This window comes from Mustela erminea, chromosome 6, assembly GCF_009829155.1.
Source record: "Mustela erminea isolate mMusErm1 chromosome 6, mMusErm1.Pri, whole genome shotgun sequence".
NCBI classification, from domain to species: domain Eukaryota; kingdom Metazoa; phylum Chordata; class Mammalia; order Carnivora; family Mustelidae; genus Mustela; species Mustela erminea.
Genome location: NC_045619.1, coordinates 5198381 through 5217412, shown reverse-complemented (window position 1 = coordinate 5217412; position 19032 = coordinate 5198381). Strand labels below are relative to the sequence as shown.

Genomic DNA, 19032 nt, shown 5'->3' with positions numbered 1-19032 from the left:
CAGCACCCACCAACAGCCCCTCAGCAAAGCCTGGAAGACGACTGTTTGCAGCCATTTAAGGAAATCTCTGTCCAGCCACGAGCTTACCACTCAATTAACCAGTCAGACACTTCAGTGGTTGTCCTCCATAAAATATACAGACTTCACAAAGTTAGTTTAGAAAGGTCAGTAAACAAAACCCAAAACATGAAAAGTGGAAAGAATATGATTTGAAAAATTACCATGTTATTTAAAGTGTCTAGTTTCCAACAAAAAATTTCTGAGACATGCAAAAAAAAAAAGGGGGAGAGAGAGAAAGAAAGAAAGGCCCATACATTCTTATCTTTAGGAACCATAAAAGCAAGAAAAGAGTGGGGTGAAATATCTAAAGTATAGAAAGAAAAAACCGCACCAATCTAGAATTCTATATCCAACAAAATTTTCCTTCAAAAGTTAAAGACAAATAAATACTTCCTTAGACAAACAAAAACTGAGGAAATGTGACACCAGCAGGCCTCTTTTTTAAAAAAAAAAAAATTTAATTCTTCAGAAAGAAGGAAGAACTGGGGTGCCTGGGTGGCCCAGTGGGTTAAACCTCTGCCTTCTGCTCAGGTCATGATTTCAGGGTGCTGGGATTGAGTTCCACATTGGGCTCTCTGTTCAGCGGGGAGCCTGCTTCCCCCTCTCTCTGCCTGCCTCTCTGCCTACTTGTGATCTCTCTCTGTAAAATAAATAAATAAAATAAAATCTTAAAAAAAAAAAAAGAAAGAAAAGGAAGAATGATACGTCAGAAATGCAAATTTACATAAAGAAAACTATTAGAGAAAGAATAAATAAGGTAACATAAACACATGCACACCTGATAACAAAGACCCAATCTACATGAAGCAAAAACCAATAAAACTGAAAGGAGAAACAAACACTTGAGCAATAACATCTGAAGATGTCAAAGCCCACTCTTTAAAGTGGATAGAACAACTATTCAGATAAACAAGGAAACAGAGGACCTGAACAACACCATAAACCAATTAGACTTAACCAGCACCCACCCAGCAATGGTAGAATATACATTCTTCTAAAGTGCGCATGGACCATTCTTTAGGATAAATCATGTGTTAAGACATAAAGTAAGTCCTGATAAATTTTAAAATATTGAAATAATAAAAGTATGTTCTCTAGCCACACTAGAATGAAATTAGAAATCCAACACAGAAAGAAATTGAGTAATTCACAAACATATTGAAATTAAATAGCATACTCTTAACTAACCCAGAGGATCAAAGAGGGGGAAATCACAACTGAAATTAGCAAATACTTTTGGGTGGATAGAAACAAAGGCACACATGCCAAAAATTAGGGAATGTAGTGCTTAGAGGGGAATTTATAGCTGTAAATGCCTATAGTGCTTTTAAAAGGAAGAAAACCTCAAGGTAAGAACTTAATCTCCTTCCCTAAGAAACTAGGAATATAAGAGTAAACTAATCCCATCTAAATAGAGTAAAGGAAATAATAAAGATCAGAGCAGAAATAAATCAAATTGAGAAAACCAAAAAAATGAAAAGGTAGTTCTTTGAAAAGATCGGCAAACTGATACATTTTTACCTAGACTCTCCAAGAAAAAAGTGAGAAAGACTCAATGTACGAAAATCAGTAATGAAATAAAGAATATTACTACTGATCTCACAAAACAAAAGGGATAAGGGAATACTATGAACAATTACATGCCCACCAATCAGCTAACCTACACCAACTAGAAAAATTCTTAGAAAGCTACAAGCTACTGAAACTGACTGAAGAAGAAACAGAAAATCTGAGTAGACCTACACCAAGTAAAGAGATTAAACTAGAAGTCAAAAGCTTTCACAAAAAAAAACAGCCCAGGACCAGATGGGCTCACTGGTTAAGTTCTACCAAACATTTAAAGAAGAGTAAGTAAAACCAACCAATCCTTCACAAACTCTTCCAAAAAAGAGTAAGAGGGAACACTTCCTAGCACATTCTATGAGGCCAGTATTACCAAATCCAGACAGAGACATCAGAAAAAAAGAAAGTTAAAGACCAATATTCCTTAGGAATATAGGAAAAATCTTCAACAGTATACTTGCAAATGGAATCCAACACCATGTAAAAAAAATTAGATGTCATGGCCAGGTAAGATTATCCCAGGAACTCAAGGGTGGTTGAACATATAAAAACCAATCACTATAATACACCACATTAAGACAATCAAGAGAAAACATGACCATCTCGATAGATGTAGAACAAGCACTTCACAAAAACTTACACTGTTTCATGATAAACACACTCAATAATCTAGGAATAGGAGGGAACTTCCTTGACCCAACAAAAGGCACCAGTGAAAAAGCAACAGTCAGTATCACACGGAAGGGTAGAAGAACAAAAGCAGTGAGCCTTCGCCCTAAAATGAGGGGGAACATCCTTCATTCGACATTGTACTGAAGGTTCTAGCTGAGCAGTTAGGTAAGAAAAGGAAATAAAAGGTATCCAGCTCTAGCTCTACAAGGAAGTTTTAGTGAAGAATTTTCTCCTAGTAGACTTCAGGGTTAAATGTAAGTGTGTAATTATTTAATATTCAAAAACAGATGGACGTGCATGGCACTATATCAGCATAAAGAATCAAACTAGCTCTAAAGCCCTAGATTTTAAGAATTTAAGTTTACAGAGTTCAAGAAATGAATCAGAATTTTTTCTTTAATGTGTAAGAAATACACACCAGCTGGTGCTCTGGTCTACCTCTCTTTGGGCAGTCCCTGATTGCCTGGCATGTTATTGGCCTAGACCTGTCTCATTTGTACAGGTCTCTGTGGGCAGGGACCATACCAGGGCTGAAGCCATGTGAGGGTCAGCAGAGTCCCACATACATCTTCCTTCAACTGGATTAAGTTTAACTGAACCCTAGGATCATAGCACGGGTGAATTTCTAGAAGAACATGGCTTGGTATGTGTTCATATAGTCAAAATACATTTACTGAACTTCCTTCTAGAAGTCTGGGGGTCAATGAACAAAACTGGCAAAATCATGGGCTTTATGGGCCTTATATTCTAGTACTGAAGGACAAACAGTAATTAAGTAAATGACACTTGTGAACAAGTACCGTGAAGATAAATGGAGCCGGGGAAGAGAACAGATAACACTGAGCACAGATCAGAGACCAGGAAGGGGAAAATGCCATTAAGGGGACAAAGAAGCAAGAGGAAGCCAGACAGAGGACCTGAGTGGGCTCCTGTGACAATGAGTCTCTCTCTGAGGGTGATATGTGAAGCCACTGGAGGGTTACACGCGGAGAAGAGTTACGTGCAGGGTAATGATCTGCCTTTGCATTTGAAGGATTCCTCTGGCTATATGTCAAGAATAGACTTAAAGGGGCAGGGGAGGGAAGAGGGGACCAAATGCACCGAAATTATGCGTGCAGGAGAAGATGGTGGCCTGGACCAAGATGGTTTCGGTGAAAGTGTTGGAAAAGTCAGACTGAAGGCAGGGTCAGTTGGATTTTCTTAAGGTTGGATCTGGCACGCAGGAGAAAGGTTGGAAGGAGTAGTCATTAACTGAGATGAGAGAGACCCAAGCAGGACAGGTGTGGAGGGGAAGATCAAGGGTTCCATCCTGCACGTGTTAAGTTGGAGACATCTGTTAACCTCCCCGGGGGATACTGAATAAGCAGTTGGCTATATGAGCCTTTGCTCTGGGGAAGAGACCAGCGCCGAAGATGCAAGTGTGGGGACGGTCCGCACACAATGGATATAAGGCACGATGGGGTCAGCCCCCTGACAAAGCAGGTGTAAAAAGACAAAACATGCCAGAGCCGAGCTTTGGGGGTACTCCAACCTTCAGAGTCCAGGGAGATGAGGAGGAACTAGCAAAAAACGAAAAAGAGCGGCCAGTGAGAACGGAGCAAATCAGGAGACCGGAGGGGCCCAGAAACCGAGTGAGGAACAGGTTTCAAGAGGGGGAGATGGTGTGTGTCAAACGCCACAGTGATCAGCAAGGAAGATAAGGACCAAGAATCATGTGGATTAAGCCCCATGGGTGGTACCTACAACCCCAAGACACGCCATACTGGGGGAACTGGGCAGTTGTGGGGGAGCCTAAGTGAGTCACAAGTAAACTCAGAGGGAAAGAAGCCCTGCTGTAAAGCAGAGAAACGATGTGGTGCCTGGGGTGGGCAGGAGGGTCAAGGAAGAATGTCTTTAAATCAGGAGAATGGGGGCTCCCGAGTGGATACTCCCAGTAGCGATTCTCTGTAGGCAAAAAATAATAAAGCAGGATGGAAAGGAGAAGCTGCCAGTTCCATGGGTTCACCAGTGGAGACAGGATCTCATCTCCTGGATCAGCCTGTTTTAGGAGCACAGTTGGTCTGTGGTTCATGACAAAGGAGAAGGCAGAGGACACAGACATGGTGACAAGCAGGTAGGGTAGGGTGTTCCCTGGGGCTCGCGTCTGTTTCCTCCATGAAACAGGATGTCGGGCCATCAGCAGCGAGTGAGGACAGGAGAGGAATCCAGGGTTCGGGAGAGAGGACTAAGTGAGAAGTCATCTAGAAGAGAAGGCCAAGGGAGGATGGGAGGAGGAGGACCACCACCAGGGAGCTGTAAGAGCGCATCTGAGCTCCGTGGGCAGGAACTCAAGGGCCAGGCCCCAGAGAGGCAGAGCCTTGGATGTAACTGGGGGCAAAGTTTTGGAAAAGTGAGTTGGATCCAGGAAGGGGCGAGTGTGTGCTGGAAGAAGGGACACCACGTGCACATCTTGCTCAGAGTGGAGCCCCGCACGTGATGGGAAGTCCCAGTATCACCGGACGGGCCGGAGCAAGAGAAGAGACCAGAAACTCAGGCTCATGAAGAATTTCAAGAACAAAAAAAATGACATTAATTCAATGAGCCCTTACTGGGGACTAACTCAGAGCCAGGAAATATGCTTCAGATTTAGGAAAACCCAGCACCGAAGCCTCTTCAGGGCCAAGCACGTACTGGGCTTCCCATGGTGCCAGTGAGACCAGAGCCAGGTCCGGGAGGAGAGCTCGTCCCACGGGTCAAGTTCATCCAGTCACCATGACCAAGGTCTTCCTGTTGCTTTTGACACAACCCCTAACGAGCACCTTGCAGGACGTGGCGTGGCTCTGGCTCCCCGAGCTGCGGGGCTGGTGAGGAACGCTTGTCCCCCAGCCTCACCACTGCTCTGCAAGCCCGCGGGGACGCCCCGCTGTAACTGCATTCCTGGTTGCAGTGATTGCTGATGCAAATAACCACTTGCTTTATTTTATCCATAAATTCCCTTCCTAATAACAATAAGGCATGCCAGGGCTTTGGCCTCGTGCCTTATTACACCACCTGAGGAGTGAGATAATCACCCAGAAATGTACTGCCTGTTGTGCATTTTATTACTTGAATACAAAGCGGTTCAATTCAAGAAACACTTAGTTGAAGACAGCATGAAAAAAAAAATAATCATATGAAAAGTAATTCTTCCTAATGCTACTGAGCACGCTGCAGGGAATAATCCTCTTCCAGCGGGAGGACGGTCTGGATGACCTGGTGGGTCTCCTCCAGTTCCAACTTCCACCAATCGCAGCATCATAAATCCCGTGAGACTTCACTCACAATGGGAATATTCCAGACCGCCAGACCCAGGTAGGTCTGACAACATGAACAGACCTCAGCAGTCATGGGATGAAATCTTTCCAAGCAACTATCCTCCGGCGGCCCGCTCATTCTTCGGCAAACTCGGCAGGCCCCGTGCAGGCGCAGGTGGAGGGAAAGAAGGAGAAGTCTGAACCCCCCGACTTCTAGCAGCTCACCGTCTGAACTCGGACTTTTCGGAAAACGCCACGTTTTTCAGGCACAGGTGAAGATATCCCCACTGCATGGACAATTACTCTGAGGTAGCAGGTAGGAATGCAGTGACTTCCTGTCCTCGAGTGGCTGAGAACCTGAACTAAATCACTCTCTCTCCGGGGTTCGGGAATTTTCCCAAGAGATGCCGTCCTCAGGTCACCTCAACGGGGAAAGAGCTAGTCCATCTGTAGATTCCTCAGGAAGATATAACATGAGTTTTTTTAAATTATTACTGATTTTTTATTTTGAAATGTATTTCCTTTGCACCTTTAAAAAAATAGTTTTGAAAGGCGGTTGAAGCAGACACACAGACACGTATGTAGCTTTAAAGAGTGGTTCTCAAAATGTGGTCCCTTGGGGCACCTGGGTGGCTCAGTGGGTTAAAGCCTCTGCCTTTGTCTCAGGTCATGATTCCAGGGTCCTGGGATCAAGCACCATATCTGGCTCTCTGCTCAGCAGGGAGCCTGCTTCTTCCTCTCTCTCTGTCTGCCTCTCTGCCTACTTGTGATATCTGTCAAATAAACAAATAAAATCTTAAAAAAAAAAAAATGTGGTCCCTTAACCAGCAGTATCAGCATCCCCTAGAACCTTTCCAGAAATGCATTTTCTCAGGTCCCACCCAGCCCAGCCAGTCAGAAACTCTGGGAGTGGCGGCCCAGCCATTTGTGCCTTAACAGGCTGAAGCCAGTGCTTAGGAGACCCTGAAGTTGATGTATGAGTCTACAGATTTAGAAGGAGGCTCTGTAAAGTCTCCTGCTCAATATCAAAATGAAGTAAAAGATCACAAATGTTAAACTGAAGTGATTCTAGTAGATTCGCCTAGCTATAACTGAGCAGCTATCTTGCCAACCCTCCGTTAAACATCAAACTTGTAGCGACCTTTCGGGTCAGATACCATTACCCATATTTTTAGAGGTGGGGAAATTAAACTGGAGAGAAAATAAAAGAAAAGAGATAAATAAAGAGCCAAATTCACTCATGAAGCCCAGACTTGAGCTCTGCTGATTTTAATGCTAGGCTTTTTGCCCAGTTGTGCCAGGGGTGTGTATGTGCGAGCACGTGCCCGCGCGTGTGCATGCATGTGTGTGCGTGTACTTGCACAGATGCATGAGTGACTTGTGTGCCTTCTCACAAAAACAAATACATGAGAACAATGAAGTTTGCATATATTGATAGAATAATATGAAAACCCTGTCAATATTCTAGAAGGGACACCTTGCGTTTGCCAGTCTAACACTTGTGCAACCTACTCAAAAGAACATGTAGAAAATTAAAAGCAAATCATCTCCATAATAATCTAATCATATATTAGGATTCCGGGGCTTGTGCCACCTCCCCCATCTCAGCCTCATATTCCCCTCAATATTCTAGACTCTGCTGGCAACCCCTCGTCTACTGTTCTAAACATAGGGATTATAAGAATGCAAGCTGATTTAGAAATATATTCCAAATGATAGGGTATCGTAAAAAACAATTTAGCCAGTCAACTGAATTCAATTTAGCAGAAAAATCTGTGGTTAAAAAGTGACCTGCCTCTAGGGCCTGCAGCCCCACGAGTCTGAGCCACAGACATCCTCCACCAAGGGCCCCCCCTACTCACGCTGTCCCCACAGCCCCACACGGCTCTCACCTTCCTCCCGGACCTCACTTTAACCAGTACCTTCTCCTGCAGCATAAATTCCAAGCCTAAGTCCCCCAACACACACACGTTACAAGACAAACCCACACACACTCAGAAATCAAATTCGAAATTTAACACAAACCTCTCAACATTAATATGCTTTAACGGAGTAGTATAAATAATGATTATAAATATATTGAAACAGAAAAACGTGTTTAGGACAATGTTAAGAGAAAAAGCTCTGTGGGGTAGACACTATGAACACAGTAATAAAGAAATGTGTTTTCACGTGTGAACAGGGTCCACAACATGGGACGAAAGTAGCTACGTGGCGTGGGGGAGGCAGCGATCTCTTTTATTTTAAATGCTCTTTGATAAACGTCTCGTGGCATGTTGTAAAGAACATGCCTATGGGGCCCCCAGGCAGCCATGGCCTAGCTCAGCTCCTGCTTCCTCATGCTCCCCTCTTGGCCTCTTACGGCCCAGGGCCTCTCTCCCCAGCGAACTCCTGTCACCCACAGACCTGGGTATGACCGTCACCTCCTCGGAGAGGTCTCCCCGATCACCCTGTCTGTGTGCTCCTGTGCGGCCTCTCATCACCGCTGGTCCTTCCCTGGCACCGCTCTCCCCACGGTTGGAAGCCACAGTCAAGTGTGGGGAATGACAATGCAGACTACAGGCTCCATGACATAAAATGGGGCTTTTACGCCTCTGCGCCCCCAGCCCCAGAGTACCCGGAAGGTAACTGGAAGTATTTCTCAAATTAATGCATGAAGGATGTTCTCAGCCCTGTCACGCAACAGCATTCTCCTCCCAACACACACACACGCACACGCACACATGCACACTCGTCCCTCTACTTCTGGACCCGTTTAGGGTCATCTTCCTCCTTTCCTGCCTCCCAGGGCCTAAGTTTCAGCATCACGCGATTCCTCACTCTCAGCCCCCCCACCCCCGAGAACCAGTGACCGTGGCCCAAAAGCTCTCAATCGACACCCAAGGCCCTTGTAATTGTCTTCCCTGTCTTCCCCTGAGATGATTAGCGTCACGATACCGGGAGCTACATCCGATCACGGTGGTCCAAAAACTAAGGAAGGTCAAGTTTAACTGAACTGAGTGTTGTGGTTTTGGGATAACTTCTCTCAGTGGGAGCACAGATCCTGGAGGAAAAGCTTACACCATTTTGTTGGCGACGTGCTTTCCCAATCCCAGACACAAACACCTAATGTCAGGAAGTGTCACAGAAATTCGCTCTTACCTAATGACCATTCTCAGACACCCCCACGCCTAACACGATGGCAGACACGGCAACAGGCGACAACCAAGTTGTGTCAGAAGAACTGACCGCACGTCGGCTGTCAGACAGCTGTTCCATCTCAGAAACTGTTTCCCTGGCAGCCTTTTAAAATGTAGGAGCTGGAAACCATTACGCGCTCTCCTCCAGCTCCTGTGAGCAGACAAGGAGCGTTTAACACATCCTATTTATAGTGTAGTGCAAGTCCTAGGATGCTGGCAAGGGAAAGTCGCGATGCTTTCCCCTCCGGAGTTCAGCGAAAGTTTTGACGCTGCTGCCACCTATCGGGCGAATGGAGCATATGCGGCCACGGACAAACCGGGCTTGCGTGCCCCCCGCAGGGAAGCGGGCTCCCTGGTTTTTCCATGTCCCCAGACTTGTTGAGTATCTGTCATCACGTAGAGCCCCGAATTAAGGACATTCAGCTTTAAGATGTATACGCTGATGCTTGTGAATACGATAAATGTGTAAGTTCCGAGACCATTTTGGCCCCCAAATCAGCATTTAGTATGCACCTTCTGCATGAATGACAAGAACCCGATGGGAGCGATCCCAGGATCATGATCAGCCTGTAAAGCACTTTCTCTCCAGGGAGGTCGTACACCCAGCCCTGTAGGGCGCGCTCGCCCCCTTCGGCCTCACCAGTGGACACCATACACTCCCTTCGGTCCCACTGGTGGACACTGGCATTCAGGAGACAGAGGCGGCTCACCTGGCCTTGGTGCTGCAGGATTTTGTGCTGTTGACTGTGGCTTCATGCGTTTTGGTGCTACTTCGTTTCATTTCCTTCAAAATTAACGACTTCTGAATTTGTGGGTTCTGAAAAATAAGAGAGCAATGAGTGAGCACAGATTGGCAGGCAGATTTTCTTATTTACCTTAGCAGGCTGCAAGAATGGAGCCCGCGGCTCTGCAGAATAATCAACGGATTTTGCAAGCTCCTGCAGAATTGCGTCAAACGCCTGAGGCAGGGGCGCCCGGGGGGCTCAGTGAAGCGGCTGCCTTCAGCTCAGGTCAGGATCTCAGGGTCCTGGGATCGAGCCCCGCATCGGGCTCCCTGCTGAGCAGGAAAGATGGAGAAGATGGTTCTCCCCTCCCTCTGCTGCTCTCCCTGCGAGCGCTCTCTCTGTCAAATAAATAAAATCTTAAAACAAAACCTCAGGCAGGTCCTCTACGTGAATTCATACTAAATTGTACGTTTCCCAGGGGAGTGAACTTACGTCAGCACAGTATGACCACCACTCATCTGCCCATATCACACACACACACACACACACACACACACACAATATCACACATGTAACCCTACTGTGGTCCCCCTCTAGTTTCCTCACATCAGCCAGAATAATTACTTTAAAATACTGATGTCCTCATGTTACTTCCTTGCTTTAAAAACTCCAACTGCTTCCTATTGCCCTGAGAATTAAAACCAAAGTCATTTACGGTTGCCACGAGCCTGTGCAGGACGCCGTGCTCCTCCTGCTGTCTTCCTCTGCCAGTTCCCTGAGCCTCAGCCACAGTGACCCTTGGCCGTCCCTCTGATGTGGCCTTCCTATGTGGAAGCTCTGTTTTTGAGTGCGGTAGCATGTCCCCCAACACCCTGTCCCCAGACCACTCATCCTTCTCTCGGGCCTGCCTCATGTGCTCCTCCCTGCAAAGATCACTGGTTCTCATCAGAGCCACCAGAGCGCTTGTTAGGAACAGAGCGCTGGGCTCCAGCTCCAGATCCCAATCCTAGATCTAGATCATGGGGATGGTGGGGGCCTGGGAACATGCCTCACTGGAAAGTTCCCAGGAGCTGCTGCTGCTGCCCCCCAAAACCAATGCTTCAGACGTCAGTACAAATGACACTTCCGCAGGGAGCCTCCTTCGGTGCCCCCCCCCCACTAACCATGTCCCCATTACACACTTCCACAGCGACCTCTGCTCTCCTTCGTAGCCCTCAGCCTAGTTTGGAATGACTTACCTATCCGCATGAGTATTCGGTTAATGCCTGTCTCTGTAAAGAGGGCTGTAAAGCAAGGGCCAAGTGAATTCACATCATCTGTATACCTCCGGATCCTGGGCCAGGAACTAGCGGCCAAGGGTGCTTAAACTCACTGAGTGAATGAATGAAATTGCTTCCGCTCCTAAACCTTGGTAAGTCAAGGCAGAAATCTCTGCCTTTAACTGTGGCCTCCAGCTCTCTTTCTGAGCAGCTGGCAAGAGCTGTCGATTTACTTGTAAAACACTCTTCGATCTATTATTCCCTGCCTCTCCCCACCACTAACATCATGGCTGCATTCGCCCTCACTCCTGTGGGTTACGGGAACAGCCCTGCACATGTGTCCCAGGCCCCCCTTCTCCCTCTAACCCATGCTCCCCGTTGCCATGATCGGTCTTTCTCACGCACACATAGAGTTGTGTTCTTCCCTGGCTTAAAAACATGCCATGCGGAACTATACATGTGTTAGAATCTCCCAGAACGATGTGCCGAGAAGAAAATGAGTGCATGTCCCACTAGTGAGACCTGAATCCAGTCCGTGCTTTAGTCCCTAGTGCTGTCCTGATTCCCATCGCTGTGCTATGTGGTTCTTCTGTACGATGTTATCCGGGGTGGGGAGGGGGAAGACTGGGGGCACAGAGGAACTTTCTGTACTGATTCTGCAACATTTTTAAAAAGAGTTAAAAATTTTTTAAGCTTAAAGAGAAAAAAAAATGCAAGACTTCTCCAAAGCATCCAGACTGAAGTCAAACCCCTGATTGTGGGGGGAAAGATCCTTCATTCCCATCATGAGTAACCGGCCCTAAGTGACCGCCAGGGACCAGTGCTCCATGTAGCCTATATTTTCACACAGACCTCCGCAGAGGCCCTGTCCTTCCCCACCCGAGCTCGGGCTCATGCTTTTGCCACAATTTCCTTCCACCCCTCCGGCCTGCCCCCTGCAGCTCACCCTTCAAGACGGAGGGCGCCGTCCCTCCTGCTTCCTTCCTATCTTCTTTAACTGAAACTAATTGAGCTTTTACAGAGAATCTGGTCTCATGGTTTTGTTTTGCCGGGTGTTTTATTTAATAAAGAAAAGGACGAAAAGGTCTAAGGTACGGTAATTCCATTCCTTTGCTAGCCCTACTACTCTGTGCGCTCTGATTCTCTGCTTCCAGAATTTTCTGTTGGCCATTTATCCATGGCCCCTGCTGGTCGGTGAGCCCTCCAGTGGAGGAATGGGCTGATCCCACCGCTTCACACTCAACACACTGAGCTTTGTTCTCGATGGACCACAGCAGACAACACCTAGTATGGTGAGGGCAAGAAGGCTGGGCTAATCTTACCCTTGGTTCCAGAAGCTGAGTCGTGCCCTGGGCAGGAGCACAGCACTCTGACGTGTAGGTCATCTCTGGCTTCACGCCACCCACAGTTTAGGCTCTCCAAATAAAGATAACTCTGAGACACCCATCAATGACATTAGAGGCGTCTGGCTGGCTCTGGGGGTGGAGCGTGTGCCTCTTGATCTCGGGGTTGTAGGTTCGAGCCCCACATTTGGTGTAGAGATTACCTCAAAATAGAACCTTAACCAAAAAATTACTTCAGAACTTGGTGAGGTAGAAATTAAGAAGGCTCATAAAACCAATGCCCCCACCAAAAGCACCAAGTCACAGACCCCATCACATATACTTCTCAGCCACAGGCAACCAAAATTGGAGGGCTATTTCCCTGCTACATTTGTTTATTTGCCAGAGAAGTATTAATGTCCAGTTTTTAACAGATGCTATTTATAACAGAATCATAACAAAAGTGCCATCCATCTGCCTTGGCATCCAGAGAAAACATAATTCAACACGAGAGTAAGAAATGTGTGCAGCCAAACAGAAATGGCATCAGAAGCAAAAATTGTTGGAACTAGTATCACAGGGTGGGGGCGGGGGGAGAGATTGTCACTTGGGAAAAGTTGCAAGCAACAAAAAGATTTTGGCAGTTAAATCCGAATACTTGAGAAAAATCTTTCTCCTTCTCTAATCTGGTATCATATGGATGTTTTATCATATTTTGGGACACATACCCCAGAAAGTTCTCTTTTTATCCTTCCATACACCCCGTCAGTCATTTCTGGAGCATCTACACTTCTGGACAATGGGAAAAAAACAGAGAGTCTAGAGTCAAGAAGACTTGGGGTCTAATTGGTTCCACCACCTACCGTCCAACTCACAAGTTAATTAACCTCTTCCTGACCTGGTTTCCTTATCTTCAACATGGAAACAACATCTCTCGTTGAAGGAGATATTCTTAACCTGGAATCCAGGGACACGGTCCACGTGTGTGCTTTCGCAGACCTTCAAACCCTCGGAGATTAAATGCAAAGGTGTTGTGGAATGATCTTTCTAGAGAGGGGACATATTGCTTTCCCCAGCTTCTCAAAGGGCCAGGGAACCAAAAATCGTTCAGCGCCACGCTGTCCACGCTGCGGGAGGGTCATGGATAACCTTACCCAAAGCAGCGGACGCAGAGCGGGTCATACGATTTGGTAACTGCCATCATTTTCTAGGTCCTGGGAAGGTACAGAACACACACGAGAGGCGCAGAAGCAGGTGAGCAGCCCCAGTGTAAGTGGTGAGCATCCTCTCAGGGTTTTATAAAAACCACAAGGGAAGGCAAACCAAAGTCAGTCCAGGAAAAAACCCAGCCATAGAAAGTGATAGGGCGGAAGCAAGAAAAGTATCAGGACAGTGACATGACCGTCACCGCAGTGGCACACGGCAGGTGCTCAGTGAACAACTGTTGAGTAAGTGAGCAAACAAATGACTGGAACGGACCCAGGGGACAGGACACCAGCATTACAAAGCCCCGGGGGCAGGGGGTGGAGATAAAACTGAGAAGGCGTTACTGAAAACAGTCACCGTCCACAGTCCTTTCAGTTGTCCACATTCTCCCCCTAACCGGTGAGAAGCCGGAGCCTACACCTGTCCTTGTAGTAACCAAGCCCTGCCCAGCCTTTGTGATAAAGACCTACATGTTACAAAAGCTTTAGTTTTCCAGATGAATTAAAATGCTTTATTTGCCGGGGACACCTGGGTGGTTCACTCAGTTAAGTGTCTGACTCTTGATTTAGGCTCAGGTCATGATCTCAGGGGCGTGAGATCAAGCCTCACACTGGGCTCTGTGCTCACCGCAGAGTCTGCTTGTCCCTCTCCGTCCCCTCGCTTGCTCTCCCTCTCTCTCAAATAAATAAAGAAAATCTTTTTTTAAAAATGTTTTATTTGCCTGAACAAAATAAATTCAACTCCCCCGCGACCATTTTCTTTTTTCTTGAGTTAACAAGAAGCTACAACTAAGTCTGCACCCTGTGTTAATCATTACGGACAATCTGAATACTTTCTCCCCCACCCCCACCCCCGCCGCCGTGATGTTACTTTCCTGTTCTACTTGTAGTCTCCGCGATCCTGGTGAACATGTGTTTATTTTACCATATTATACCTATTCTTGGGCGTCATCTCCAAGCCTCAGGGGACTTAGGGAGCAGATAAATATCTGAGTGCGAGGAGCACGAGTCAAGAACACAGAGGTCCTGCCATCAGGCAATCCTGGGGTACAAGGCACACTCTACTATTTTTCAGCTTGGAAGGCCCTTAACTTCCCTGAGTCCCTTTTCCTTCAACTACAAAATGGTGACTGTTCCTTTTTGGAAATAGGTGGTGAGGACTAAACTTAAAAAAGGATGAGAGGGGGACGCCTGGGTGGCTCAGTTGGTTAAGCAGCTACCTTCGGCTCGGGTCATGATCCCAGCGTCCTGGGATCGAGTCCCACATCAGGCTCCTTGCTCGGCAGGGAGCCTGCTTCTCCCTCTGCCTCTGCCCGCCATTCTGTCTGCCTGTGCTCGCTCTCCCCTCTCTCTCTCTGATAAATAAATAAATAAATAAATAAATAAAAGGATGCCAGGCCCTGGGTGGTGCCTGGAACACAGTAAGTGCTCGGGAAGTACTAGCCAGGAGTCGCAGTGGTCACCGTAGGGCTAGAAGCAGAAGCAGAAGTCATAAAACTACAGATAAATAGGTATAGAGAAGAAAAACAACCCGAGCACCCAAAACAACGTCAGTCAGGAAAGAGACAGTAAAAGGTCAAAACCAAGAGGCAAAGAGGTAGAAACCGAAGCTCTTCGGGGCTAGAAACAGAACATATTCATGGGCTCTCTCTGTTCACAGGCTTTTCTCAAACACGTCTCTTTGCTTTGAAGCTCCTCTTCCAAATGGTGTAGCATTTCGATGAAGGTGTATTAATATTTAAGAGTTACAAGAATCCAATCTCCATGATGGTGCAAGCCTATATCTAAATATAGTTCGCAAAAAGGTCAGCTCACTCCCGGTATCTGAAGGGAGGGAGGCAGCGTTAGCATCTTGTGCCTCTCGCACTTCCACACGCGCATCGTACAGCACATTGGACCATCCTGGCAGGCGAAGGAGCCATCCAGGAAGACCTTCGGGGGCGCTCACCGACTGCTGACCTCCAGCATTCGATACAACCTCAATACACACCTGCGAAGAAGCTGTATCACAGCAGCTGTCCTGTCAACAGCCAGTGGCCTCCCAGTGGCTTCCTGCGCCGGGCAGGCACCAGCCCACTGAACATCGTCCTGGAGCTGGATCTGTGTCCATGTGCCGGTCAGCTGCAGGAGTCACAGCGTGGGCGCCGGAGAGATCTCCGTGCATGGGGGATCAGGTGGGTGCCTGTGAAAGGGCAGGAAAGGGCCAAAGTTGGAGAGCAAACTGGAAGTCTCAAGTAAGCGCTTCTTGACAAGTTCCTGCAAGCGCCTCCCTCGAGCCAAGCAGCATACGGAAGGTGGAGGGAAAGGGAAAGCACAGGTCACCAAAATAACCCGCGTGCCCTCAAGAAGCTTGCAGCAGGGTTGAGCGGGAAGGAAATGCTCCCAGATAATCCAAGGGGCCAAGCCTGTTCCGCTTCTGAATGACCCGGCCCCCCACTGAGCCAGTCAATCTTTATGGAACGGAAGGCAATGGATAAAGGACAGAGTTGGAGGGACTACGGTGTGTGAGTCAAGTTCATTCACAGCATTTCTGAAAGTCCACCCATTTAGGGGCACACAGGACTCAAGAAGCGTTCTTAAATCGCTCTTTTCGAGTAAGAGTCCTTTTAACAGGGACAAGGCGGTCTGAGGGGCAACGACTTTTAGGAGGGGAGGAAAGGACAGAAGGACGAGGGGAGGCCAGGGGGGCCTCAGCCCGCGGCGGTAAGGATGCTCTGGGCAACAGGGCGTTTCACAAAGCGCTTTCCAGACAAAATTTCTGAGGGAGGCAAGGATAACTGGGTGTGGGCTGAGGACAAAGAATGTTCTAGAAAGGCCAGAGATTCTTAGCAGGGGACACAAATGCCGGGCTTGAACTCCGGTTCTGCGGCTCCCTGGCTGGGTGAGTGTGCGCAATCCCCTTCACGCCGCAGGGTTCAGCTCCCCGTCTACAAGCGGGAGGCAATGGTCCTCCAGGTGGCTGTGGGGACCCGTGAAACGAGGGGCACGGAACAGTCTGGAAACCGGAGTGAGCGAAGGCACTGCCACAGATTTCCCGTGCGACCTCCACAGAGGCGGGGAGGAAGAGGTCGCCACCTCCCACGTCGTGGTCGGCCTTCCCCAAATATGACGTCAGCCCACGGCACGGGGACCGCACCCCGGACCGCAGTAGCGCCGGAGCCTGCGACGCCGGCTGACACACGTGCGGACCCGGTGAGCGAGTCACCAGCCCACTGGCACGTTTGAGGGCAGGAGGCTCCGCGTGCCCGGGCGAGCGGTGAGCCGCAGCCTTCTCCGCCCGGGCTGTGGGACCCTCAGAGCCGCCCGCCCCGACCCTCCTCTTGCCCTCGGTTAGCGCGCGGGTCGGGACTCCGAGGCCGCACCGCCTTACCCGAGCCCCCTTGTCGCTTCTCCACCTCGCGGAGCCACCGCAGAGCGCGCGGACCCCAGGCCGCGCGTCCACAGAAGCCCAGCCCACTCGCCGCCTCTAGGACGCTGTTGCCCGAGCAACGATGACACGCGCTGACTGGAGGAGGGGTCTGCGCACCCGGCAAGAAGCGAGGCCCCGATTGGCTAAATCGGTAAGTGAGAGGCGTGACCAGGTTGGACCGGTGCTCCGCCCCCGCGGGAGGAACTTCCGCCGGAAGCCTGCGCGCAGGGCGCGGGAACCGGCGGAGTGCCCCGGCGAGGGCGTCACGATAGTGGGTTTCTGTGACGTGGCCTTCGAGCTAGGGGGCGGTCGGATTGGTCCCTTGGAACCGCATCGAAGCGCGTGGGTGTGAGAAGCCGACAGCCTGGCCTGTAAAAGCCAAGCATAGGAGAGCGGGGCCTGGGGTCCGGATGAAGGGAAGAATGCGGGTGCAGCGCGGAGTGCGTGCTGCGCCCTTCTTAAGGGTAGCGCTCGCCGCGCCGGTGGCCCTTGCGGCACTGCGTGTGCCTGGCTGTGCCCTGCCGGCCCCCGAGAGGCCGAGAGCCGCCGGGAGGCGGGGCCGGCCTGTCCCCTCACCCCCCCACCCCCGCCTCCCGCCTCCCGCCTCGCTGCACCCTCCGCCTCCAGTTAACCGCGCTCCCTGGACATTCCCATTTTACAGACGGGAAGCCAAGGCCCAGAGAGGGTCTTCTGTCCCAGGACACGCCGCTACTCGATGGTGGAACCGGAGTTGGCACCCAGGCAAGCTAGTGGCGGCCCCCCTTCCTGAGGAATCCTCTGCACGTCTCGGACAGCAGAGAAGCGGATGCTCTGCGGTCCCGCTCGGCCACCTGAGTGCGCGGCCGTGGGAAGCTGGCCTTGCCTCACCGACGGGTACGGAGCGCCTTCGCGCTGCTTGACCTGCACCCTGGGCGCCCAGCCTCGCCTCAAGCTGTAGGAGTGTCTCTTCTTCTGCTTCTGTTCACAAGGACGCCGGCCCTCCCACTCGTGTCCTAAATCCCACCCCACATTGGCCTTCTCTGGGACCTAATTGCCTAGGGCAGCCAATGCTCAAAGTGTGTCCTGGGAACCCCCAGGAATCCTGAGACCCTTTCAGAGGGTCCATAATTGTCAAAACCATGTTCATAGAGGGAGATGTGACTTGCCTTTTCACTCTGATTTTCTCATGAGTGTGCAAATGGGTTTTCCAGAAACTACATGATGTGTGTCATTGCAACAGATCGAATGCAAACGCAGATAGAAGAATCCCGCTGTCTTCTAAAACAGCGGACGTTGTAAAGAGATCCCCAAAAGTATAAAACTGCCTCTCTTTTCATGAAATGTTTTGTTTTGGAAAGCTATAATTTTTCATAAAAATGTTAATATGTTAATGAATTAGTAAACAAATACTTAAAATTTTTATCTGTTTTGCTTTCTGATGTAAATATTGATAGAACTCACAAAAACCAAAGCTCTTGGGATCCTCTGGATTTTTCAAGCATGCAGATAGGTCCTAAGGCCAAAAAGTTTGGTCCTGAGATCAAAAGGGCTTAGGTCATTGGCTCTTTCCCATTAGGGCCAACAGTCTCATTCTGTTTCTCCCTTTCTCTCTCCCCTGACCTCTTTCCTTCATAAAATATGCTCTGGTATCTCACATCTTTAAAAAAGAGTCGGGGTAGTCACCTGGGTGGCTCAGTTGCTTACACGTCCAATTCTTGATCTCAGTAGCCTACCTACTTAAAAAGAAAAGAAAAGAAAAAAACGATTCTCATCTAGTTTCCACCCCATTTCTCGGCTCCCCCTTACCCTACTTCTCTAGAGATGTCTACTTGCTGTCTTGGTTACCATTCACTCTGGATTGGTCTTACCAGAGGCAGAGCCCATTACCCCCTGGTGCCTGGTCAGTTTTCATGAATATGTCATCTGTACCTGACTTTGCCTCACTTGGCCTCTCAGTAGCATTCAGCCCACCCTTCCACCTGAAACACGCGCTCATCGCTCCTCTGAAGCCATGCAACCCTAGGTTTCACCCTGAATCACCTGCTACTCCGTTGTTAGGCCGCACTGCTGATCGCCCCCTCCGTGTGGCCTTCAGACCTCAGGGTGCCTCTGGTTCTGACGTAGGTCGCACTCTTATACTTATCACAGCCTTGACCCCTCTCCATGGTGTGTATGAGAGCTTCTTCGGGTGTCACCCACCTTCCAACTTCAGCCACTCTGTCAATAAACGGCACCACTCAAACCGGGAAACCTTGTTAGCGATTATGATCATCGCGTCATCCCCCACATCTAGTCTCTCAGCAAGTTCTCTTGATTCCAGTACCAGAATATGAACACCGTGATCTCATTCATTCACTCTCTCCAGCCTCCACCACTCTACCCTGCCT

General features: G+C 48.9%; 1 protein-coding gene across 4 annotated transcripts in view; it reads right to left on the bottom strand.

The window, feature by feature from the left end:
• EFCAB6 (EF-hand calcium binding domain 6) overlaps positions 1–16716 on the bottom strand; it is a 220497-nt gene extending 203781 nt beyond the window's left edge. For 3 of the 4 annotated variants that reach the window (XM_032346007.1, XM_032346009.1, XM_032346008.1), the window contains exons 1-3: positions 16628–16716; positions 15248–15439; positions 9457–9563 (exon numbers count right to left, since the gene is read on the bottom strand). In XM_032346007.1, coding sequence (XP_032201898.1) covers positions 9457–9527 — 71 coding nt within the window. In that variant the 5' untranslated portion in view covers positions 9528–9563; positions 15248–15439; positions 16628–16716. Of the gene's footprint in view, positions 1–9456; positions 9564–15247; positions 15440–16627 lie in introns of those variants that run through there. The other variant, XM_032346010.1, reaches the window with a different exon arrangement.
• Positions 16717–19032: the final 2316 nt, after the last annotated feature.